The sequence below is a fragment of the Dendrobates tinctorius genome, unplaced genomic scaffold, assembly GCF_039654945.1.
Source record: "Dendrobates tinctorius isolate UK_male_01 unplaced genomic scaffold, ASM3965494v1 ptg000155l, whole genome shotgun sequence".
In the NCBI taxonomy this organism is placed as follows: domain Eukaryota; kingdom Metazoa; phylum Chordata; class Amphibia; order Anura; family Dendrobatidae; genus Dendrobates; species Dendrobates tinctorius.
This window is the reverse complement of record NW_027361822.1, coordinates 13,368,401-13,395,322: the sequence shown is the minus strand read 5'-3', so window position 1 is coordinate 13,395,322 and position 26,922 is coordinate 13,368,401. Positions and strand designations below refer to the sequence as shown.

General features: G+C 47.2%; 1 protein-coding gene across 1 annotated transcript in view; it reads right to left on the bottom strand.

Moving 5' to 3' along the window:
- The window catches only part of LOC141051177 (uncharacterized), a 266,826-nt gene that overhangs the window by 3,121 nt on the left and 236,783 nt on the right, over positions 1–26,922 (bottom strand). The window contains exons 25-28 of the mRNA XM_073548042.1: positions 2,870–2,950; positions 1,128–1,256; positions 819–998; positions 612–735 (exon numbers count right to left, since the gene is read on the bottom strand). Of these exons, the coding sequence (XP_073404143.1) occupies positions 612–735; positions 819–998; positions 1,128–1,256; positions 2,870–2,950 (514 nt within the window). The remainder of the gene's footprint in view (positions 1–611; positions 736–818; positions 999–1,127; positions 1,257–2,869; positions 2,951–26,922) is intronic.

The following is a 26,922-nucleotide window of genomic DNA, read 5'->3' as shown; positions in this document are numbered from 1 at the left end:
GGCTTGCGTACCTATCTTTAGCAATGGGTACGCAGGCCATGCTGATGAATGTGGATGCCTCCGCATGCGTCATTTTGACAGTGCGGCAACCGCAACCAAATCCAACACGATCTGTATTAAAAATAAAAAATTGATATCTTGCTATTTTGACAATGACAACTGGTGCCATTTTATATTCCTATTTCCTGTTGTTCCAGGAAATCCACACATAAATTAGAGATCCACCCCCACTGACTAAGACCCTATATTTTGTGTTGAATCAACTAATAAGCATGAAGAGTGAGCGAAAAGATTTTGAAAATAATATAATATATCCTAAGAGGAAGCTTTAAAATATATTTCATGATAAAACATATTTCATAATCCATCTCAAAAGGAAGTATTCAATTTAGTGAAGAGCCGTTTTCTTTACTCCAATACAAAATTTTTAGTTATCAGAGGCCTAACAGACCACACAAAAGGATGATAATCATGTTATAAAAGTCAGGCACCTGTTTATACATAAAATAATTTGTCAGATATTGTGGAGTAGGTGGAGGACAATATTTTTGAAAAATGATATTCCAGAAGCTTTGCTTCACTACAAGTGTGTATACAGTAATCTCCATTACCTGGTGATGTGAGGGGCTGGGGAACCTCCATCACGACGTCCTTGTACTGATCTTTATATTCTTCTAAATACTCCCACTCCTCCATGGAGAAATAGACGGCGACATCCTGACACCTTATAGGAACCTGAGACATAAAATAATACCATCATTACCTTGATCCCATCATAGCATTACTGTATAATGTCCCAGCATTCCCAGCAGTGTCACCTCTCCAGTCAGCAGCTCAATTATCTTGTAGGTGAGTTCTAGGATCTTCTGGTCATTGATGTCCTCATGTATCAGGGGGTGAGGTGGAGGCCCTGTGATTGGGCTCAGGGATCTTCCCCATCCCTCAGACACAGGGTCCTGACAGCGCTCACTAGAGGTCTTCTTCACTACTGTGTAATCCTGGTTATGGAGAGACACATTAATAAATCTCACTACAGACATTTCCAGAGTCCTCACCTCTCCAGTTCTGTCCATCTGTTATTCCCATAGATAAGAATGATGTAATGTCACGTCATCAGAATCTCTCACCTCTCCAGTAAGCCGGAAGAGGATCTCCAGGGTGAGATCTAACATTCTCTCCACTGTTTCATCCCTGTCCCTATCCATCCTTGATGGGTTTATCAGGAGAATTCTATAGAAGATCTCCACTGAGAGGATTCAATATTATAGGGACCTGAATGGGGAGAAGATAAGCCGATGTAACATCATAATAAATAACACGTGAATATCTTTGCTTAAATGGTGTGGTTAAGCTTGCTTATTTCACCGATTGCACTACAAAAGGTGTAATCTGCAGTAATATCTGTAGCAGACATAGTTTTGCTATGGATTTAAAAACTGTTGTGCTTTCCACAGACTTCTATTTCTGATCATTCATTAGTTCTACTGAGTTTGGATCCTCTGACCCACATGTCGGTGATAGAAGAGTTAATATGTTTCTCCGTTCTATATTTTGTTTAATACTAACTATTCATATAGTCTCATATTCAAGGTTTCATATTTGAAAACCTTGCCTCCTGGTGAAGAAAATGGCAAAACGCGCCTAGGGGCAGCAGGAGAGGACCTTTCTACCAACATTTTTGAAAGTTTCTACCCCTGTACACATTTGTACTCTTTTTACCTTGGCACATGCACTTAGCTCCCATTTCCTACAACAGATCACAGACATACAGCATGGAAAGATCTTAAATTCAGGTTTGCCAGGTTCTTTGCTATCATGCTTAGACCGGCATAATACTTAATTCCTTTATATGGAGTTGTGCAATTGATGTATAGTCAGTTATTGCTCATGCACATATTCATTTGGTGGCATGTTCAATTAAGGATCCTTATTTTCCCACGTTTTGTAGAGATACTCCTTTATGATTTTAAATGTTTGTGCTATAATTCTAATAAAATACTTCTATATGGTCTGAAAATGCTCTATGTGTTCCTGGATGCTTTAAGTTAGTCAGCCTGGGATCTTGGAGTTATTAAGGTTTCATATTTGGTCTATTATTTTCTTATCGCATATGCAATGATCTGAGAAAACTGTGTTATGGGTAGTATACTGGGAAAGGCATCATAAATAAAAGGTTTATAACATATTTCTGAGAAAGTTGTGGCTGGTGGAACCTCCACTGAAAATTTCATGCAGGGTTTCTTTTGTCTGTAAGGCCGGGTTCACATTTCGTTTTAGCAGTCCGTTAGACAGACTGCGTTACACCGCGGCATGTCCGTTAACGCTGCCATTGCCCTCCATTGTCGGGCGCATCGCGATGCATGCCGTAAAGCGGCACGCGTTCGCGATGTGCCGTCATTCAGTGACGGAGCCTCGGATGCGGGCTGCACCGTCTGAGGCTCGGTCACCGCTAGCACAGATGATACATCTGCGCTATCGGGTATAGCATAAAGCGATCAGGTTATGCTATACCGTTTAACCAGCCCATCAACACTATGCGTTGAACGGGCTGGTTAAACGTAATGTGAACCTAGCCTAAATGATATAAGAAAACTGATTGCAGGGGACAAAAAATTGTTTATGCCCACAATCAGCGTGCATTCTCTTCGCCGAGTGCTCAGCACCAAGAGGTCCTAATACCACAATTTTGGCATCACTTGTGATCCTGTAATCTGACTTTCAGTCAGAGCAAACCAGCAACAACAGTTTTTGTTGCCCAACATTTGGCCGTGGCCAACCAGTCTATTTGGAAGCCGTACAGGGGATTCCTGAGAAAGTGAAACCAGCTGCAGCAAGGTAAGAAGCCTTTCATTCTTAAAGTTCATTTTACCCTCTCTACGATATCTGATTTAAGTTGTAAACACGGTTCAAGAACTGGCATCACCACGGAGTAGGTGAGTTTTAAGTATTTCTGTATGAGAGTTGAATAACAGTAATAAAATTATCAGTCTACTAACAAATACATACTACAGAGTTGGGGTAGTCTCTGTCCATTTACATTGCTTAGGCCATCTTGAACGAGCAGTACACTATCTTAGGGTGGCTGTGTTTAGGTAATGACATGACGGTTCCTGTCACATCTTTGCAATTTATTTACAAGTCTTATGATTCTGGTTGGTTTTTGGAGGACTATTCGGATGATTTTATGAGCGATAAACTAGTTTGCTTTGATAACATTAATTTGTTTTGGGCAACAGCTAAAATGGCACCTAAAGGGCACATAGTTTCATAAGTTATTAGACAAAAGATATTCTTTTCCACTAGACATCCCCACCTTTCAAACCTCAACAAAGCCTAGCAAGACTTTAAAATTTGAGGAACCCCAGTAGCGAAAGAACATTATCTGCCAACTATGAAAGCCCTTGATTCTGTTCTCCATGAGTAAGGTGCCATTCAATTAGCATATCAAAAGAATAATATGTCCATTGGGATAATAGGCCAGGTAGGTTACTAGCATCTCTCAGATTTCATGTGAAACTTTCAGCTACTTCCTCCCCAACACATTGAATTGCCTGTCATTGCAGGTAGGTCATGGTTTTCAATCTTATTTTGCAGATCTTTCATGGCAGTGTCTCAGTGATTTTAACGAGACACTGGAAGCTAGCACTATGCTTGATTATGCTTACGGCGGCCCTACTCCCCATCTTTTCTTACTAATACCATAATGTCCTCTCAAATTGCGCCTGAGGGTGAGGGCCTACACTGACCCCCTGCAGTGTGCGTACCAGCAGAGATTGGGGGTGGATAATGCTGTAGTGTTTCTGCTACATATGTGGTGTTTGCAGGTACGCAGGATGCAGTGACGAGTCGCAAGACAATTTGGTGCTTTCTATAATAATGTTTATAAGACTAGAGGGAACTTTCCTCAGTCACGGCCTGAACAAAAGGGGTAACACGGGTTGCCCTCGCAGGGGCTCTATACAAGCAAACACAAACGGGTAGAACACGACTACTTCCGGAAATAGCCGGTCAGTATGGGGCCGCGGTATGGCCGACTACGGGTCCTTAATTATATAGTCAACTTAGCCGTCCAGACGTCCCTCGCTGTTCGGGATGGTGGTCTTTCGGCGTAGTAGTCGCTGGGCCCAGTTGCTGAGGCGTTGACCAAGTCTTCGCGCGCTTCGGTGCGCTGATGACACTGGAGCCCCCACAGGCCCTGGCGGAGTCCTTGGACGGATGGGCCGCAACCCCCGGAATGGGGCAAGTGGCAGCGATCTGGGGTGGCGAATGACAGGCCACCTGCGCAGCTAACGGATGCGACAGGGAGTCCGCGGCTAGCAGAGGCTCGGCCCCTGCTGCGGACCGGAGCGGGACAGTGGTGGCCGCTGATGGCATTGTACTTGCCGCGGCCACTGGTGAGAGCTGGGCGGCTGCGGGTGGCGGGGAACAGGCTGCAGCTGCGGGCTGAGGTGAGGCGGCAGCGGCCGCGGGTCGAACTGGGGCAGCAGTAGCCGCGGGCTGGAGACGGGCAGCAAGTCTCGGATGATCGCCTTGGCGCCGTCCCTATGGAGTCCTCAGTGAGCGTCTTCCCTGGCACTGGTAAGTCGCACTAGCTTTCAGTCGCTCCCACGGTCTCCTGCTGCCTCTGTCCCGGTCTGCTGACTCATCGTCCTGGTCTGCTGACTCATCGCCCCGGGAATTCCCTGCCCCCTTTATACTGGTCCCTCCCCCAGCCCATCTGTCTGTCACAACGGTCCGTCCCCGAACTCTGTCCCCCGGGGACAGTTTCCCCCAGAACCCAGATGACAGCTCCCTTGGTTCCGCCCGGACACTCGACGGGGGCCGTTCCTCCCACACATACAATACATTCATTGTTGGACAATGATGGAACTGCAATGCGCGCCATGTTCTTTGACCTCTCTAGTGCTTTCAATACCTTACAACCGCTCTTATTATGAAATAAGTTGACTGATATGGCAGTGGATGAGGGGATGGTGAACTGGATAAGCGACTACCTGACGGACAGGCCGTAGTTTGTAAGGATGGGGGAGGTGGTATCTGGAGCAGTGTGGGAGCCCCTCTGGGTACAGTGCTGTTGCCCTTCCTCTTCACATTATATACAGCTGACTTTCAGTATAAATCCGATTTCTGTCACCTCCCAAAATTCTCAGATGACTCAGTGACTGTAGGGGGCATTGTGGGGGACCGGGGTGAGGAGGAATATAGAAGGGTGGTTTCTGACTTTGTGGATTGGTGCCAGACTGTCTAGAACTAAATGTAAAGAAAACCAAGGAGATGGTGGTAAGTTATAGAAGGAAAAAGGATGATTACTTACCGATCACTATTGCTGGCCAGGAGGTGGAGATGGTTGAGACCTACAAATATTTGGGGGCTCACCTTGACAGCAAACTTGATTGGAGGTGTTATACAGAGAAGATTCACAAGAAGGGAATGAGCAGACTGTACTTTCTGCGGAAGCTCAGGTCGTTCAATGTGTGCAGTAAAATGCTGGAAATGTTCTACTAGTCCGTTGTAGCAAGCGCCATCTTTTTTGCTATCATTTGCTGGGGCAGTAGTGTGCGAGTAGCTGACGCCAATTAGCTCAACAAACTTATCAAGAAGACAAGCGTGGCTGTTGGCCTCCATCTTGACTCTTTTGAGGAGGTAGTGGAAAATAGGATTCAAAAGAAGTGCAGGGCTATAATGAACAATAATACACACCCACTATACGGGCAGTTCTTGAATCAGAAGAGCACATTCAGCAGCCGTCTAATCCTACTAAGGTGCAAGAAGGAGATATTCAGGAAATCGTTTGTGCCTACTGCTATGGGGATGTATAACAATTCACTAAGGGTGAAAGATGGCTATGACCTAGGGCCGGCGCACTAATGTAAAGGATCAGAGACTTGTGTACCTTTGTTACGTATTGTGGTTAGTCCGTGTCTAGTAATTACTCTATGTAATGCAGTTTGTAATGTAACGTATTAATGCTGTTGGTAATGTTTTGTTTGTAATGCTGTTGTAACGCTGCTGTGATACACTTTATTGATCCCGAGGGAAATTATGGTATCGTATCGTATCATAAATTGGGTCTGTCCATAGACCCTCTATCACACAGAATATCAGATCTGTGATTGGGGAATTTTTACAAATCTCTCATTAAGAAATTAAAAGATCAAATGTGTTATGAATGGGTCACTGAGGAGAAAAAGGCAAAACAAGCTAAGCCACAGAAAACCAGAGTGGTTGGTAACTATGCAGATCCCTGATCTTACCACACAACTAGCAGTAGCCGTGGAGCGTGCCTGCGATGAACCTAGACGCCTCGTCACGGCCGGAGGACTACATAAGCCTAAAGCAAGAAAAGGGAAAACTAACTGCCCCAGAGCAGACCCCAAAGGAATAGATAGCCCCCACACATGTATTGACGGTGAAACAAGATGAAGGCACAAACAGAGGCAGGAAAACAGGCTGAGCAAATGATGGGGCCCAAACTAACTAGACAGGAAAGGAAAGGGAAGACACTGTCTGCAACCTGTAAAAAACCCTACAAAAATAATGTCCAACACTTCAGATAGCAAAATTAACCCTGAAGTCACTAGACTTCTCCCACTACATCAGCACACTGAAATATTCTGAGACAGAGCAAAAAGAGACGGAACTAGTAAGGGACAAAAAGCCAATTGGAAAAATACTGATAAATAAGAGTGGAAATTCAGCTCAGCCCCCAGCTGGGGCTGGCAGACCACACAAAAAACTGAATAGACCAACAAAATCAAGTGTGAACATTAGCAGAAAAACTTAGCTTTATATGACTGGAACAGAGCTGAAAACCAAGAGCTAACAAGCCAGAAGGAATCACCAGCAACTGAATAGGGCGTCGGCTGTCTTAAACCCAATCTGAGAATCCTGAGATCCAATCGTCATCCTCATTCTCCGGTGGCAGATCTCCACCGATCAAACCAGCCGCACCACCTCCCGTCACCACCAGAGGGAGTCCAGAAGGGGAACTCACAACTGGTGAACCAGAGAATGAACTCACAACACAAATGCTTGCCAGTCTTGATGCCGATTTGTCTTTTGATACTCTCCTGACCATATCTAATCAGATGTCTTTTTTTTCTTTTTTAAACATCTTTTTATTGGGTTATATAATACAAATAAAAAATAATGTAAAATTACATAACAGGGTGTGCATGTTTTTTCAATAAAATGTTGTCAAAAGTTCCTTCAGTAGATCGTCACATAGTACATGGTAAGATTAATCACACTAGAAGTTACAATCTTTCATTCCACAACAATTCATCTTCATTTTCCTACTGTTTTATAAGGAAGGAATCTAACCCAATGTGTACACACCTATAGATCTTAAATTACAACATTGATACAAAGAGACGGATAGAGAAAGTAGGGTGAGAAAAATCAGATGAAAGAAGGGGGGAGGTAGGGGAGTCTAATCAGAAGTCTTAAATGTGTTTTCTTTTTTAAACTTTTTTTTAATAAAATTCATACTTACTATACTATCTATTCTAATTTAATTTCAACTATATGGATAAATGGCATGCAGTCTAAATCATTTGCCATCTCCAGGAGCACAAGGCAAGGCTGATCTCTCTCCCTTCTATTGTATAACTTAGTTTTGAATATGTTATTGAAAGCTCTATTCACCCCTCTTGGCTTTTTACCTATTTTTTACATATTGCTCCAAGAACACCATCCACACAGTGAAACATGGTAGTGGCAGCACCAAGCTGTGGGGATGTTTTTCAGCAGCAGGGACAGGGGCAGAGAAAATGGTTCAAGTCAAGAGGAAGATGGATGGTGTGAGATGCAGGGATATTCTTGAGCAAAACCTGTTTCAATCTGTCGTAGATTTGAGAATGAGATGGAGGTTCACCTTACAACAAGACATTACCCAAAGCAACACTCAAAGTTTAAAGGGGAAAGGTGTAAAGCCCAGACTTTAATCCAATTGACAATTTGTGGTCAGACTTGAAGATTGCTGTTCACCAGAGGAAACCATCTAACTTGAAAGAGCTGGAACAGTTTTGCCTTAAGGAATAGACAAAAACCCAAGTGGCAAGATGTGAAAAACTAATATAGAAAGTGATGCAAAAGGAAGCTCTACAAAGTACTGACTTTAGGGGGGTGAATTGTTATGCACACTGTACTTTTCAGTTATTTTGTCCTATTTGTCATTTGCTTCACAATAAAAAAGCCAAATATTCACAGTTGTAGGAATGTTCTTTACATGAACTGATGCAAAACATCTAGAAGACTGTGAAATTCCAGGTTGTGAGGTAACAAAAAATGCTAAGGGGGTGAAAACTTTCCACTGTATCCATGGGGAGTACAACTGTAAAAACTCTAGTTTTTGAAGATCATATATGGCTACTCATTGCAAATACTAAATAAGCTAGGTTGTTTTGGGGTCTGGTCTGGTCTCTGCTTTTCCTGTTTGCTGTTTTCTCTCCTTATAATGTGTATAACCGATAGTGCGTTCTCTTGCTGGCTCATCACTTGTCATTTGAGTCAGCGAGGAAACGCGCTGTCATCAGACAGGAAGTAAAAAAAACAATAGATTAGAGAGAGAATGATAAGGAATTTTTAGTTACAGTATATAGGAAAAAAATATTATTAAACATTTATACATTTAAAATTAAAACCAATGTTACTTTTGGACCACCGCTTTAACTCTTGTATCGCAATTAGTTCTACACTTTACTTACTAACTACAAAGTAAATAAGAGGTAACACTAGGCTATACTGTTCACCCACAATGGTTAAAGCTTGGTGGTTACAGCTTCTGAGTTACCAGGCAGGCTTAAAAGGTTACGGTCACATTCTTAAATGGGTTGCCCAGTCCTAAAACTACAAGTCGGCAGTACCTCTGTGTGACTGTAGGCTTGTAAAGCCTCACATCACGCACACTGACAGTTCTCCGGTGCCGGCGGTTAAAGGACTGTAAGTATGCTATTTGCATACTTTCAACCAAATTCAGTCTGGACAGTTTCCAGCCACTTGCTTTCAACGAGGTTGCACTTATCATGGTCGTAATGAGGCCAGGAGTATGGATATCGCGTTCTTGCGGTCACATGCCCGCCGCCCCTGGTGTTGGAGAATCCTCACAGCGTGCAGTGCATGCAATGTGAGGATTCACAAGTCTGCGGTCACATAGAGTGACTGCATATTTACAGTTTAAGACTGGACATCCCATTTATATTGGTGTAGACATTGTAAAATTAAGCAAGTTTGCAATTAATTTGCTATGCCCATGTTGCTTCATTTTCCTGCTATTAGATTTTATGACATTTATTGCTTGCTGCTCATTGCCTAAAATACCAGCCGCCACTCTATGTTGGAGCAGCTGCCGAACATACGCAGCGGCAACATTTTATTAAACACTGAGCCAGACTGAGATCTCAGGAGTGCAAACTCTGGAGCAGTTTTGTCTGCTTACCAAGCTCGAGCACCTGCTTCACAATTCACCCAAGCTGTAAAGGGAGAGAAGCGTTATCAGAACAGCAGCCAGACAGCATTGTAATAGTGATGAGTAATAGTGTTTGGATAAGGTGTTATCTGAGCGTGATCGAGTACTAACCGAGCATTTCAGCATGCTCAAAAAATAAGCGCAAGTCGCCGCATCTGCATGTCTATCAAAACAGGAGATTAACCACCTCATAAAGGGAATTTGACAGTAAGATCAACCACCCCCAAACCGCAATTACGGGCATCCAGCAGGTCTTTAAAATGTAAATCCATCCACAGCTTTATATCTTCTATTCATTATTACATTCCTGTGTAATTAGCATTTAAATTAAATAGAAATGAAGCATTAATTGCTCAGGGCGTAATAGTGGTCACTGGAGGTGTGACCAGTATGACTGCTGGAGAAACTGTAATCTCTAGTGATCAATGAGCACTAAAGTGCTTGAGTACCCGGTACTGGAATGCAGCAGGCTGGTGTCACGGTCACGCTTGGCTGGACACAGCGCCTCCAGCAGGGCGGATTTAGATGACATGCGTGACCCTCGATACACCGACTCCAGTTGGGCGAATTTAAATAATAAAACATGCAGCTGGATAAGCAGCCTCCAACAGGCGAATTTCGGAAATACACATATGTCTGGAAACCCCGCCTCCAGTAAGGCAAATTTAAACAATAAAAGGGAAAACCTGGGTAACAATGGTGGCCCTGCGATAGGGAACGGGGAAGTGAAGACCTCCTGCACTCCCCTGAGTCAGTGTCTCTACACTCCTAACGTTCCCTAGGCCGGTTCCGTACCGGGCACCGCTCAGGATACCTTTAAACCCTAGCTCGCCCTCCACCTACCCCTTTCTAGTGTAATGGCCGGTGCGGAAACTAATCCCACCACTGCACTAAACACACATAAGGAAAAGAGACAAAACAGGGAAACACCACTTAGCCTTGCTCTGTTGCTTACACTCCAGCAACAGAGCCCACCACCTGCGTGCATCTTTTCCTCCGACCGGACCCAACACCTTAGTGCAGCTTTGGAGCAGAGTCCACCACCTGTGTGCAGCTGTCCAGAAGCAGAGTCCAGCATATGAGTCCAGCTTTCCAGCAAAAGAGTCCAGCATCTTGAGTCCAGCTTTCCAGCAACCGAGTCCAGCATCATGAGTGCAGCTCTACACCATAGCTGCCACTCCACCAAGCCATGCAAGAACTCCTTGCTGACACCATAGCTGCAACTCCACCAAGGCATGCCAGCCCTCCTCGCAGACACCATAGCTGCCACTCCAGGACTCTCACTGAGCTGCCAGGACTCTCCTTCAGCTCCATCCTTCACCCAGGCTTGCTTGTAACTGAGGAATATCACCAACTCTGATTGCAACACCTGTGACTCTTTTATAGAAGAGACAGCAAACACACCTGCAATCTAATCATGTGCACTTAACTAAAGAAACAGAGTGCAATGACGCTCACCACCACCGGGGGGGCAAATTTAGAACCAAAGACACCACAGTGCAATAATCCTAGGGCAAACTAGAACAGAAACACACAGCCAAAGGAAAAAAAAGGTTACTTGTGCATTATCTCTGTCATATCCAACCTGGATCATGACAGTACCCTCCCCTTATTGAGGGGCCTCTGGACCCTCAAGACCGCTCCTCATTAGGGAACCACCTACAGCGGGGACCCCCAGATCCAGAGTTCATGCCAACCACTACCTGAAACTTCAGGTTAATGACATGCACCGCTGGTATAGGCAATGTATGTTCTGGAGGCACCACACATCTCCAAAGCGCCGACCTGGGGAACGAGTAATGTAGGTGTATGTTCGGTATGAGCTGGTAAGACTCCGCAACACACTTCCACAGGATATTTTTTGGTGGCCACCCATACAGGCTCGTTCACACACAGGTCCGGACCTGAACGTTTATTGCCACACCCTCGTTTGTCATAATTTGGTGAACTCATTCTGGGATCGAAAACAGAGGCGTCCCCCTGTGTCACCACACTCACACCCCCGCTATTCACCAAGGGAACACCACCCTCCAACCCTTTACACCACGAGGTCTGCACCTCCCAGGGTTGGCTAATGGCGAGGGTTGAGGTTTGCCCCTACTCCCCCGCAGCGCACCTGCTGCTCACACTGGAGAGGAAAGGGCCTGGGATATGGAGGAAAAATACACTCCCTGGTCACCTTCCTCCACACGACCAGGAGGGGGGCAGCTTCTTCGGTGGCATGGAAGATTTGGCGTGAGCCCCACGGACTATAACACCAGTCTGCTCACTACCAGGACGTACCCCTTCACCTCAGGGAACCCCAGACAGCACCATGGGGACACCAACTCCACCCACCTGTCTGGGTGCGTCCACCTGTATGAGCAAGTCCTGCTCCGCAGCAGCGACTCTAGGGGGCTTCATTGCCAGCCGCTATTTTAATTTCCGGTTGAGTCAGAGGGAAGGCCCCAGACCCGGATTACCGCTGCTGGAACTGCTTACACACCATGCAGCTCCTCACTCACCTCAGTGAGGCCCAGGAGCAAATGCTCACAGTTCTGAACATGGCCCAAAGCTCACCAGAAAAAAAAAAATGCATGGTTGGTGATAATGTCACGTGCCCCGTCCTGTGTGACATGGCCAGCAGGCCGGTAACTAATACAACAGGACACGGCACTTGTAATTGTCCAGTGTGACACGGCCCGCAGGCCAGTACCTAATACAAGACAAAGGGGGATAGGGAAACATTTACAACGGAGGGCCCTGCAACAGGGAACGGGGAACGTGGAGACCTCCTGCACTCCCGAGTCAGTGTCCCTAACGCTCCTAACGTTCCCTATGCAGGTTCCGCACCGGGCGCCACTCAGGAACCTGTAGCCCTGGCACACCCTACACCTATCCCTTGCTAGGGAGCTTGGTGGCGCAGGCACTGGCCCCACCGCTGCACTAACACCAACATGAGGAAAAGTGACAAACAGGGAAACACTTAGCTTTGCTCTGATGCACTTGCTCCTGGCAACAGAGACCAACACCTGAGTGCATCTTCCTCCACCGTGTCCAACACCTGGGTGCAGCTTTACAGCAACAGCGTCCAGGACTGAGTGCCGCCTTGGAGCAACAGAGTGAAGCACCTGAGTGCAGATGTCCAGCAACCGAGTCCAGCAAACTGAGTGCAGCTCTCAGTAACAGAGTCCAGCAAACTGAGTGCAGCTCTCACTAACAGACTCCAGCAAACTGAGTGCAGCTCTCAGTAACAGACTCCAGCAAACTGAGTGCAGCTCTGGAGCAACAGAGTCCAGCACCTGAGTGCAGCTGTCCAGCAACCGAGTCCAGCAAACTGAGTGCAGCGCTCACTAACAGAGTCCAGCAAACTGAGTGCAGCTCTACACCATAGCTGCCACTCCACCAAGCTTTGCAGGAATTCTTCACTGACACCATAGCTGCTACTCCAACATGCTTTACACGAACTCCTCGCTGACACCATGGCTGCCACTCCAGGACTCTGAATGAGCCACCCTGGACTCTCCTCCAGCTCCCCATCCAGCTCCTCCCTTCACCCAGGATGGTTGGAAAGCCCAACAATAATAATATCACCAACGTGAGTGAGCACTACTGACACACCTTTATAGAGCAAACACACCTGTTAGTGATTCCTGTGCAATTACTCTAACCACCACCGGGGGCAAACTATCTCTAAAAACACAAGTGCAATGACCATACTGGCCACCGGGGTAAAACAATCTCTAAGCACAAGTGCAATGACCATACTGGCCACCAGGGACAAAACCAACCCTGAGCAAAACAGCTCACAGGAAAAAAAAGGTTACTTGTGCATTTAATCTGTCAGATCCACCCTGGATCATGACAGTTGGAAGCTCTGATGAGCTTGATTCCAGTAACAAGTATAATGAATGTCAATGGGGAACTCGAGCATTTTTCCAACAGACCATAACTGTAATCGCCTGGATGCTGGGAGGGTCTAATAAACCTGTCCAAGACCTTTGATAGTGTTTGCCTGCCTCTTTTGGACCTGGTGTGTTTCTCTTTCCTTTCTCCTCCTTGGTTGCCCAAGGATCTATGACCTCTGCCACCAGCATTGTCAGATGGGAATTTTTGCACTAATTGTGCTACTAAAGCCTTATGGTATTGCACCATTTCCCTAGCCGTCTCCACTACAGGAAGAAGAAATGAAAAGTTCTCCTTGTAATGTAGGTCGAGAAGGGTGAACAACTAGTAATCATTGTTTGCCAAAATGCATATAACGCTAGGTTAGCGGCAAAGGCAGTGGGACGTAAAGTCACCCATGTGTGCCAGACTGCCAACAGGCAAGACTTCCCTGTCCCCACCAGGAAGCCAGCTCTAAATCTCCTCCTCATTTTCAACCAATCCATGCTGAACAGATGGGCATGAAGTTGGGATGAGAGGTACCCTCTGTAGCGCAGGCAACCATCTCCTTTTCCCTATTATCACCCAATCTGCTCTGAGAACAGATGAGGCTGTTCAGGTTAGTATCACCTTGTGTACTTTCCTCCATCTTTACCTGGTCCACATGCAAAGCTTCCTCTTTAATTGTGAGCAGCATTTGAGTAGACCCATAAGTGGGATGGTTACACTGATTATGTATCATCGCTGTTAACCATCTGGTTGATTCCTCAAAGTTTTGTAGAACCTCGCAGATGTCAGACATCCATGCCCACTTGTCAGTTGTTATGTGCGGAGGCTGACCGGAATACTGACAGGCATATTGTATTCAAGTACTGCCCTATGCTACTCAAAAAGCATTGGCAACATGTACAATGTAGAGTTTCAGCACGTGGTCACATCGCACACTAATTGGTGAGCTGGCACGTGACCGGCGGCTGCTGTAGTTGACTTGCGGAAATGAGAGCACATGTGATGTACCTTCACAAGTAGCTCCAGAAAATCTGGGTAATTTATTCAGAAACTGCTGAACCACAAAGTTGAGCACGAGGGCCAGGCATGGTACGTGTTCGAGCTTGCCAAGCTTCAGAGCCGCCACCAGGTTACGGCCTTTATCACATAACCATGCCTGGTGGTAGTTTCAGCGGCAAAAGCCACAGATCTGTCTGGTCTGTTATACCTTTCCACAACTCTGCATCGGTGTGTAGTTTATCACCTAAATAAATGAGTTTTAGCAGAGTCTGTTGACACTTCACCGTGGTGGTGCTGCAGCGCTTCCAGCTTCCGACTGATATTGACGACGTGCTCCAAGATGAAAATTCGGAGATGGAGGATGAGGAGGGAGTGCAAGAGCTGATGTAGGAGGTGGAGGAAAGTCTAAATGGAACTAGGGCCCACAATCCTCAGTTTTGATAGCATATGTGGCATCGCAAGGTCCGACTTGGTCTTGGCTTCCACAAGGTTCACCCAGTGTGCTGTCAGGGAAATGTAGCATCTCTGGAACAAGCACTCGTCGACATGTTGGTCATTAAATGGGCCCTCCCAGTAACTGCATTGGTCAGGGCATGGGTGATGTTATGGGACATGTGCTGGTGTAAGACGGGGACGGCCAACAGGGAAAAATAGTGGCGGCTAGGGACCAAGTACAGAGAGACGACAGCTGCCATAAAGTTGCGGAAAGTCTGTGTCCACCACCCTAAACTAAAATTTCTAGGGCAAGCAGTCTGGAAATGTGGCCATTTAGTGTTTGGGCCTGTGGGTGGCTGGGTATTTTATTTTCCATTCCAAGTCCTGGGGTAGGGACAGCTGAATACTGTTTTGGGACAAGGAATTAGATGTAGTTACTGATATTTGCAACTGTGCAATGACAGGTGCTGGGCAGAAGGCATCCGTGTGTGTGTCCTGGATAGGGGATTGGCAAGCATGTAGAATAGGGGAAGGGGCAGTGGTGTCACCTGCAGACACTGATTGAGGACCAGGGTGTTTGATCCACTTAGTCGGATACTTGGATGGCATGCACCTGAGCATGCTGGTGGTGGTCAGGCTGGTAATGATCAGGCCCTCTTGCCAACCCACTGCCTCTTCCTGCCTGTTGCAGTGCTGCAAATCCCTCCCCCTCTGTGTTGCTGACCTCGCTCTCCATGGCACCTTACCGAGTTGGGTCAGTGATTTCATTGTCCACCACCTCATCTTCCACACTCTGATCATCCTGACTTGTTGACTTAACAACATCACTTGTTGGCAATTGTGTTTCATCATCATCTACCTCTTGAGACACTAATTGCCGTTCCCACTGTTGTCTTCTTCTGATGGTGGCTGCTCAAATATTTGGGCATCACTACACACAATCACCTTATGTCGCTCTTGATATGTGCAGGGTGAAAGGTCAGAATGAATAATTGGAAATGTAAAAAACTCCTCGGAGTGTCCGAGTGTGGGATCACTTGTCTCCTGGGACTTGTCATGGTGATAAGGAGAATCAGGGTGAAGATTATGTGGCCCAGACTCTTAGCTAGTGAGGTTGGATCGTGCCGGAAGACAAGGTGGTGCTGGGAAACAAACCGAAAGCATTATCTGCGTGCACCATCATCAGCACTTCCACTTCCCGTCCCTTACTGCACGCCTTGCGCTTTTTAAATTAGGCAGGTAGTTTTAGCCCTGAAAAGGACTAATATTCTAAGGATGTAGCAGTGGTAGAAGAGTACTGCAACAGCAATATTAAACAAGGACTGGATGACTCATCCTAAACTATCCCTTCACTGAATGCAGGCACACAAAAAGGAAAATATTTATCTCTGGCAAGGACTGTTAATTGAATGGTGCAGCTTTGGTACACAAGTACGATAATAGCAATATTAAACCCTGCCTGTATGGCCTGCTCTTATTTAAGCACTCCCTTCTATATCAACTCTCCATGAATTAACTGCTTCTTGATGAGTGTACCGAGCATCGCGTCACCGGATTTTATATAAGACCCCATGACCCAATGGGTCCGGCCAATTACAGTAATGCCAGTAGCCAGCATGGCTATGGCAATACTGTGTATGGCAGGCAATCCTCACAAGTTTAATGGCTGAAAAAAATCCGTGCAACCTAAGGGGGCGCTTGAGCACCTGCGATACTCAATCAAGTACAGAGTGTACTCAAGGACCCCGATTCTCACCCATCACTAGTAATCTCCCATCTCCATAGGCACAGAATGAATCTGAATCTCTGCTCCACACAAGCCTGCAGGGAGCCACAGTGGTCAGTGAGATATTCCCTAGACGGTGGATCAGAAATAGCAAGATTCTAGATCTCTACTATATACCGGACATATTTTTCCAAATTCCCATGATTATAAAAACCCGACACTTCCATTATTCCCTGTAATCTCCACCCCAGAGAGAAAGTGTCATCTGCCCCCAAACCAGAGCGCCCTCCCCTGTATACATGAGCCCAGCCAGTGCTCTATTACTGTCCATATACATGGCAGGGGGCGCCATCTCCGGGAATGGAGGGGTTACTGCCCCCTGTGCAGCCCAGTAATGGGGAATCTCCAGCACCTACCTCCACCTGCAAGGGGCGCTATCTCCAGGAATGGAGGGGTTACTGCCCCCTGTGCAGCCCAGTAATGGGGAATCTCCAGCACCTACCTCCACCTGCAGGGGGCGCTATCTCCGGGAATGGAGGGGTTACTACCCCCTGTGCAGCAAAGTAATGGGGAATCTCCAGCACCTACCTCCACCTGCAGGGGGCGCCATCTCCGGGAATGGAGGGGTTACTGCCCCCGTGCAGCCCAGTAATGGGGAATCTCCAGCACCTACCTCCACCTGCAAGGGGCGCTATCTCCGGGAATGGAGGGGTTACTGCCCCCTGTGCAGCCCAGTAATGGGGAATCTCCAGCACCTACCTCCACCTGCAGGGGGCGCTATCTCCGGGAATGGAGGGGTTACTGCCCCCTGTGCAGCCCAGTAATGGGGAATCTCCAGCACCTACCTCCACCTGCAGGGGGTGCTATCTCCGGGAATGGAGGGGTTACTGCCCCCTGTGCAGCCCAGTAATGGGGAATCTCCAGCACCTACCTCCACCTGCAGGGGGCGCTATCTCCGGGAATGGAGGGGTTACTGCCCCCTGTGCAGCCCAGTAATGGGGAATCTCCAGCACCTACCTCCACCTGCAGGGGGCGCTATCTCCGGGAATGCAGGGGTTACTGCCCCCTGTGCAGCCCAGTAATGGGGACTCTCCAGCACCTACCTCCACCTGCAGGGGGCGCTATCTCCGGGAATGGAGGGGTTACTGCCCCCTGTGCAGCCCAGTAATGGGGAATCTCCAGCACCTACCTCCACCTGCAGAGGGCGCTATCTCCGGGAATGGAGGGGTTACTGCCCCCTGTGCAGCCCAGTAATGGGGAATCTCCAGCACCTACCTCCACCTGCAGAGCCGCACACCACATATATGGCTGCTCTGTGCGCACAGGACCTGGGATGAGGTCACAGGAGGGGAGGAGTCAGGGGTCACATGATCAGGGGCCGCAGTGTACGCTGGACTCTGCTGTGCTGGTTGTTATGATGTAGGGAAAGTGACCTGACGGACGGACGGACTAGTCAGAGTGAAGAAAGATAGGTTTGCACAGTGTAGGTAGGAGTCAGTGATTACAGTGGGGAAACAACTAGGAAAGTGTAGTGGACGTGCAGTACCTTGGGATGACCATTAGATGGCAGGGTGGAGTGTGAGCAAAGGACTTTACAGCAGCTTAGGGCTTTAGAAACCGTTGGTCATGGGGGGCGTGGTGACAGTTAGAGTGACAGTTTCAAGGAACCGGGAGAGTTATAAATACTGAGGGAGGGTTCCAGAAAGTTCCAGTCCCCAGGGGGAGCCCAGGTGACAGGAGGACTACGCCAGTCTGTGTGCCCTGAGGAGAATCCGACCGAGGGGACTGAGGAGAGGAAACGTCAGGGGGGTGGTCCTGACAGGGAAGGACCGCAGCAGAGACAAGGCTCAGGGTGGAAGACACCGTATGTGTAACGACGAAACTGACCAGTAAAGTGCTGTTGGTGTACGGGCCTAAGGCGGCCACAGTAACCGAGCTGTCAGGATTGTCACAGTGTGAGACGGGACGTTACGTATAAATACGTCCCTAGTGTAACATACGGTGTTGAAGCGACCCTGGACACGGAGGGCAGAGAGAGAGATATCGCGGTGTACCGCGAGGACCGTCAGTCGGACGGTGAGCAATAAACTTGGACCTGTTGCACCCAGAATCTGCCTCATCGTGTCTCTGTTATCATCTCTGCGCGGTAAGAAGTGGGACCACCCCCTATCACCCCCCAGCTCGGCCCACTACCGACACTACATTTGGCGTAGTCGGCAGGATAGCCGCCGCTAATACCTCATCTTCTGCGGCAGACCTGCCTCAAAGAATGGAAAAGAACTCAGTCTACTCAGTTTGGATTACAATTACCGGTGGATTGCAATTGGTTTACCAGTGGATTACAAATGAGGAGCGCGGTGATGAATCTGTGTGGCCAGTAGAGGATCCGGGGCGGTACCAGAGACAGTGCAGTATGGCAGCGCTCCTTCAACGCAGAGGCGAGGTCCGGGTGTTCGCAGTAGTTCCGATTGGACTGGGACCCCCTCCAACGTACCCCCGTGGACAGCAGTATGTGTCCGGAGGCCGACGTTTCCAAACATTGGACCCTGACAGGTGGGTGGAGAGGCCTGCCAACGCTCCACCCCACAGAGGGTGTGACACCGAAGAAAAGCCTGGGAGCGACTGTTTGGCGCCATTCGATTGCTGCCCACCGGACGGTATGAGACGCTGCGGAAGTCGGGGTATTGGCCGCCTAGAATGGCAGTGGCGGCAGGAGAACGAACTGAGACAGAAGACGTCATCTTCGGGTCCATGGGGAAGAAGAGAAATCTGTGCGGAGCCCGTGCGGAACCAGAAGGAGCGGCCGCCATTGATACCGGCGGAGAGTCTCCCCGCGGAGCCCCTGAGCCTGGAAGCTGGGCCCGCTGTGCAGCGAGTTGGAGAGCGGAGGCTGCGGGATGAGCCGTGCGGTGGTGTGACGGAGGCCGTGGCGCCGGGGAAGGTGAGAGTTCCCCCGGCCCTGCCGGCGGCTTCACAGGCGGCCCCTATCATTTTGCCACAACACGCAGTCTCCAGTGTATCAGAAGGCGCGGTTGCGCTCCCTCGGCCGGTGTCAGCCTCATCACCCGAACCGGCCGTTACTCCGGCTTTGCTGGGAGTTGTGGATGCGGCCTACCCTGTGGCCGCGGTGAAGCCAGTATTGGAACCGGCTGGGGTCTGTTTATCGGGCCCTGTGGACCAGCCCTCCGGAGTCACGGCTGCTCCCATCCGCTACCCAGCCCCAGCGGCTGCTGGGCCACAGATATCATCGGCCGCCTCTACCCCACGCCCTTTCTCGGCAAGGTCCCGCCCACCGGACTCTGGGACTGGCGCGGTACCCTCCGTTTGGGTTGCGGAGGTGGTAAAACAAAAGAAGGTTCGAGAGCAGGAGGTATGGAGCCTGCTTCATTCAAAAGGGGAGGCTGGCATGGCGGTGGAAAGATCCCGGGGGCGGCTGGTGTACACCAATGTGGCCCGGGGGTATGGCTTCATACGTGATCAGACTGGTCAGAAGGTATACGTGAACGTAGCCTCCATACGCCACGGCCGTGCCCTGGAAATAGGGGACTTTGTCTCTTATTATAAAGAATACTGCCCCTGCGGGTATTATGCGGTGGCAGTACTGGCGGTACCTGAGGAACGCAAACCCCCGTAAAGAGGACTGTATTGGACACTCCCTTCACCCCAGGAGTTCCACGGCTGTGGGCCCCTTGCTACCGGCCATCAGGAGATGGCCTGGACTGTCAGAGTCTGAAAGAACAGTTCTAGTTTTTAAAAAAAAAAAATGTTTTATGTGATTAAGCTGTTTTTTTTTTGAATGTTCCTCTTACAGGATGTTATTTTACTGATTTGGAAACTTGACAGAACGGGGACACGAAGACAAGAGGGAGTGTTCATGTCCAAGGAAGGGGGAGGGAAAAGGAGTACTGGTGATGTTTACTGTTGGATGTTGAGTTTTAAAGCAAAAGAAAAAAAAATTATAAAAATGGGTACTTGTGCTATTATAAAGTTGTTTAATGTATAATATGCCAAAGTAAATGCAACAGGTCCGGGTAAGGGAAGGTCTGCGGGACCAAAGGAAAGTGTGAGATCCGGTAGGGATCTAAGAGTTGAGGTCTGGGAGACCGGGACGCCGACCATGACATGTAATTGAAAGAAGGAAAATGAGTGGGAAGACGTGAGAAAGACAGCCGTCTTAGGTCAGGTCCCCAACACCACGGACACCCCTGAAGAAGGAAAGGCGGGCGCCGGCAATGATCTGGTAGGTGAGTGGCCTCGATCATGGCGTACCGGATAGTGAAAGGTAACAGTAGGGGAGAGTAGGGGAAAGATACACGCCGTAGAGAGAATACGGGTGTACCTTGCCCAATTTGAAAGACGCTGTCATGTGGCGTGCGCGCTGGTGAGTAGCAGTAGGCTGCTCAGAGCATAGTGCTCCCAGTATGGTTCGGCCCCCGCAGATAGTGGGTTTGGCTCAACTTCTGGTCCGACAACAGAATGTAGGTGTAGATTCAGAACGACGAAGGCAGGGATGACGATTGTCGAGGACGACAATGGACAAAGGAAGGGGGAGTGTAGGGAAAGTGACCTGACGGACGGATGGACTAGTCAGAGTGAAGAAAGATAGGTTTGCACAGTGTAGGTAGGAGTCAGTGATTACAGTGGGGAAACAACTAGGAAAGTGTAGTGGACGTGCAGTACCTTGGGATGACCATTAGATGGCAGGGTGGAGTGTGAGCAAAGGACTTTACAGCAGCTTAGGGCTTTAGAAACCGTTGGTCATGGGGGGCGTGGTGACAGTTAGAGTGACAGTTTCAAGGAACCGGGAGAGTTATAAATACTGAGGGAGGGTTCCAGAAAGTTCCAGTCCCCAGGGGGAGCCCAGGTGACAGGAGGACTACGCCAGTCTGTGTGCCCTGAGGAGAATCCGACCGAGGGGACTGAGGAGAGGAAACGTCAGGGGGGTGGTCCTGACAGGGAAGGACCGCAGCAGAGACAAGGCTCAGGGTGGAAGACACCGTATGTGTAACGACGAAACTGACCAGTAAAGTGCTGTTGGTGTACGGGCCTAAGGCGGCCACAGTAACCGAGCTGTCAGGATTGTCACAGTGTGAGACGGGACGTTACGTATAAATACGTCCCTAGTGTAACATACGGTGTTGAAGCGGCCCTGGACACGGAGGGCAGAGAGAGAGATATCGCGGTGTACCGCGAGGACCGTCAGTCGGACGGTGAGCAATAAACTTGGACCTGTTGCACCCAGAATCTGCCTCATCGTGTCTCTGTTATCATCTCTGCGCGGTAAGAAGTGGGACCACCCCCTATCACCCCCCAGCTCGGCCCACTACCGACACTACAATGATGCCAGGACTCAGGAGGGGTTTACAGGGTGGGTGTAGCAGAGCCCTGTATGTACGGGGAGAGAAAACGTATGCCACATGTGGTATTACAGGTCACTATGTGGTGGTAATATGTGGTCTGGACATGGTGGTACCGTATTTGTTCCTTGTATGTGATATTATTGGTCATTTTAAAAATTGAAAAATAAATAAAAATATACCTATATTGTATGGCATATTTTTTTTTTTTTAAATTCTTTATTTTCAAATTTCAACTACACCATAAGACAGATCATCCCTTTACAAATGCATATGGTAAAGATTGTTTAGGCGTCCATCCAAGGTGTAAAAAATAATAAATGGGGAAAAAGCAAGAGGGGGAGGGGAAAGTGGGCGGGAAAAAGGAAAAAGAAGAAGGGAAGGGAGAGGAGGGATATATAATAACAAATAACAATAACATCAAAACAAAGTAGTCATCGGCATCGACACTAGCAATAAATGCATGCAATATAAAATTAGAGCAGGTGAACAGTTTTATACGTAACCCTGGAACCAGCCACCCCAAAAATCAAGGCCACCAAGTCTAAGCGAGGTTCAAGTAGTATCTGATCCCTCTCCTCGAGGGTTGTCCCTCAGATATCTAGCCCACGGGGCCCAAGTCAACACATAAGATTTGTGTCTAAAGACCTCCCAGCTAGACAGCTCCTCTAGACGAGAAATCTGATTTATCTTGTCACGCCACTCCTCCAATGTGGGGGGAGCGACATCTTTCCAATGAACAGCTATCAGTTGTTTTGCAGCGCTTAACATCAAGGGGAGTAGGCCATGTTTTTTTGGTAAAAAATCCTTTGATGGGCACGAAAGAAGAACCTCCGTCGCCCCGAGACTGGTCTTAATTAGCTGTAAATTCTTGAGAACCAGCTCGACACCGTCCCAAAAATGTCTCAATTTGGGACAATCCCAGAATATGTGTGTATGATGTCCTCCAGGATTAAGGCATCTCCAACAAGCATCATTATCAGCAAGACCCCTCTGAAAGAGCTTCGCGGGAGTCCAATGCCACCTGGTCAAGATTTTATAAGAGTTTTCTTGCAAAAGAACACACCTGGAGAATCCCCGTGCACTAGATAGCATCCTAGATACCTGTTCCCCTGTAAACGTAACATTAAGTTCCATCTCCCAGGAGTAAATAAATGAGGGCTTAAAATGTACTCCTGGAGAGATCAGATGTGAATAAATACGAGACAAGATTTTTAGCCGTGGAAGCGGGATTTTAATCATAATATCTAACCAGGACCAGTTCGATTTGATCGGGAATTTCTTCCTAAACTGTATGAGCGTGCGTCGAATATGCTGGCACTGGAGAAAGTTAGTTGGTTGACTCGTTGCATTTGATGGCCAAACTCCTCCTTGTAATATTTTATTACCGTAAAAGCTATTCAATGTATCTCTAGGGAGGGTAAACCACAGATTATAGGGATCCTGAAAATCAGAATCCAATAAAAACGGTATTGAGCTAATCGGCGTAAATGTCGAAGGGAAAGTGTCCTCCGGTAACTCCCCCAACATCAATCTCCTGGTACGCAATGTAGTAGATGTTATCTCATCCAGTCTAAGGGTAGCCGGTGGTTTAGCCCTAGTCCATAAATAAGGCAAACCCCTCGGACCCAACAAAGTCAGGTCGACACACGCTCCCTCCCCTCCTTCAGAGCAAGACACTACCTTTAACCATCTGCCAAGGTGAATTGCTTTATAATATACCAAGGGGTCTGGAACTCCCAATCCACCAGAGGCGAATGGGTAAGTAAGAAGCCTATAAGGCAACCTAGCCGGTTTAGATTTCCAGATGAATTTTCCTATCAGTGACTTTAATGACCCAAAAAAGGTCAGGGGTATCTGAATCGGCACCATGTTCATGGCATACAAAATGATAGGCATAATATATGCCTTAAATACATTTATACAACCCAACCAAGATAAAGTAGGTAGGTTATATTTATGCATCAGGTTAGTAACTTTCTTCAGTAAGGGTATGAAATTACTTTGAAATAAGTTAGTAGGATCCCTAGTTATAAATATTCCTAAGTATTTGATAGAGTCTTTAGCCCAAGAGAAGGGAGTCTGAGTACGAAGAGTGGAAAGTTGGGAATACGGGAGAGTGATATTTAACGCTTCAGATTTAGCTAGATTAATTTTAAAATTGGATAGGGAGCCAAATTGTTGAAAAATTTGAAGGATGATCGGGAATGCCTGAAGTGGATTGGATATGAGGAAAAGCAAATCATCTGCGAAAGCTAGCGTTTTAAATGTCCCCGGGCCCACCGTCAACCCCTCTATATGTTGTTCTTGTCGGATACGTTGTATCAAAGTTTCTATAACCAAAATGAACAAAGATGGGGACAAAGGGCATCCCTGCCTAGTCCCGTTGTGAATCTCCAAACTTTTTGATAAGGTGCCGTTTATCCTGACCCTGGCCGTCGGTTGGGAGTAGAGAAAAAGGACTGCTGTTATATATTGAGGAGGAAAGCCAAACTTAAACAACACCTGCTCCATAAATCTCCAGCACACTCTGTCAAAGGCCTTCTCGGCATCAGTCGACAAGAGTACCAAGGGGACCTGTCGGGTTTTGGCGAACATTATGGACTGTATGGCCTTAGGCCTGTTTCACACTTCCGTTTTTTCAATCCGTCAAAATCCGTTGTTTTCCGTAAAAAAACGGATCCGCCATTTTTTGCAGGATCCGTTTTTTTTGTCCCATAGACTTCCATAACGGTTACCGCGGATCCGTCAAAAAAACGGATCCGTTTTTAAAAAAACGGATCCGTTTGCATCAGTTTCCGTCAAAAAAACGGAAACGGATCCGTTTGGCGGACACAAAAACGGAAGTGTGAAACAGGCCTTAGTGGAGTTATCTTTACCTTCCCTCCCCCTCACAAAGCCCGCCTGATCTGCATGAATCAGTTTGGGTAAAAAATTACCTATTCTGCCCGCCAGTATTTTAGCCCACAGTTTTATGTCCGCATTAAGTAATGAAATTGGTCTATAGCTGGCGCACAGGTTTGGGTCCTTACCCTCCTTTGGGAGAACAGTAATATATGCCTCTAATGATTGCTTAGGGGGAAGCTGGCCTTTCAAATAGGAGTTAAACAAGGTCACCAATTGAGGTAAGAGTGATTTTATAAACTTTTTATAATATATAATGGGGAGACCATCCGGACCCGGAGCCTTTCCATTTGGAATGGTGGAAAGAGTATCCAAAATTTCTTTAGGGGTAACTGGAGCAGTCAACAAAGCCTGGCCCTCCGGGGTTATTTTAGGTAAAACTAGTGGAGTCAGGAATTCTCTAATTTTTTCTATAGCTATTATTGGGTCTCGCATGCTATCTGGTACATTTAGATTATATAAGCTATCATAAAAGGATCTAAACTCCTCGGCAATATCAGCAGTCTCGAAAATTGAGGAGCCATCTAGAGTCCTGAGTTGCCTAACAAACGTCCTTTCTTGCTGCTTTTTAAGCAATGAAGACATAAGCTTGCTACTTTTATTGCCATGAAGATAGAACCTCTGTTTACATCTCATGTAGGTTTTGGCCGATTGGATATTCAAAAGATTTTTTAGCGAATTTCTTAAGTCCGTTAGTTCAGCTAGTGTCTCAGTTACTTGAGATCTCTTATGTAATCTTTCCAAAGAACTAATTTGGTGTAAAATAGACACAACCTGTTTTGTCCTTTCTTTTTTGAGATAGGAACTCAAAGCTATAAATTCTCCTCTCATAACCGCTTTATGTGATTCCCACACCACAGGAGTAGATGGGCCAGAGTGCAAATTTGTCTGAAAAAAGAAGTCCAGAGTGTCAGTCAGTCTCGTAATATGGGAGTCTGAATCTAATAATGTCTCATTAAGCGACCAAGACCCGGCTGGTCGCGGAAGGGTTTTTATGCCCATATCGAGGAAAATAGGAGCATGGTCCGATAGTGTGATGACGTCTATGGTCGCGTTTTTGACTAATGAGAGGCTGGTTGTCTGCGTCAATATATAATCAATTCTGTGGTAGCTACCACACGGATGGGAATAAAAAGTGTAGTCTCTGTCCGAAGGAGAGAGTGTCCTCCAGGGGTCTATCAAATGCAACTCCTGGAAAGAAAGGTGTAATTTTCTCAGTGCCTTTTGAGAAAGGGCAGACTTGCCCGTGGAGGTATCTAAAGATGGATTAAGTGGTACATTGAAATCTCCCCCCATCAGCAGTAAACCTTCAGTAAATAGTTTTAAAGTATCCATCGTCTTGCACAGCCAACCAACCTGACCCTTGTTTGGGGCATAGAGGTTACATAAGGTAACTTTGGTATTAGCAATAAGGCCCTTCAGTATAATATACCTTCCTTCAGAATCTGAAAGGCAATCATGCAAGACAAAAGGAACACCTTTTTTAATAGCAATACTCACTCCTCTAGATGCTGACCCCCCTGTACTATGATACCAGGTCGGGTAACGAGATCTGGACATGTCTGGTACTCTCCCCGCTTTAAAATGTGTCTCCTGTAGAAAGATCACACTAGCTTTCTTTGTATGCAAAAGGTTCAGTATCTGATTTCTCTTACACGGGGAGCGTAACCCCTTTACATTATACGAAGCCACTATTATAGAGGCAAATTTTTCCATGTCACCCATAGTAAGTTAGATGTAACACAAGAAAAAATAAATAATAAAGTGTCACATGCCGACAGACCACAAAAAATACAAAATACAAGGTGAAATAACAGTAACCGATAAATAACAATAACCATCTACCTGCCAGTGGCAGGATCAGGGGGACCAACGTACCCCCCATGACAGATCAGGGAATCATCCCCAACACACGAGTAGCACACATTAGCTTGTATAGTAATTAAATGAAAGTGTCAACACCTAGGCAGGCGTCAATCAAGGCAAACATAAGTGGACCAAGCCATTGTAAAATTAAAACAAGAAACTACTGAGTCCAAAAGGTAAGAAAATGCGACTAGACCCAGTTATACAATATTCAGGGGGGCATCTCTCTTCTTGCCCCAGATTTCCCTCGCTTAGGGGGCATGCGTCTCTTCACTGAGGCCCACTCCCCCTGA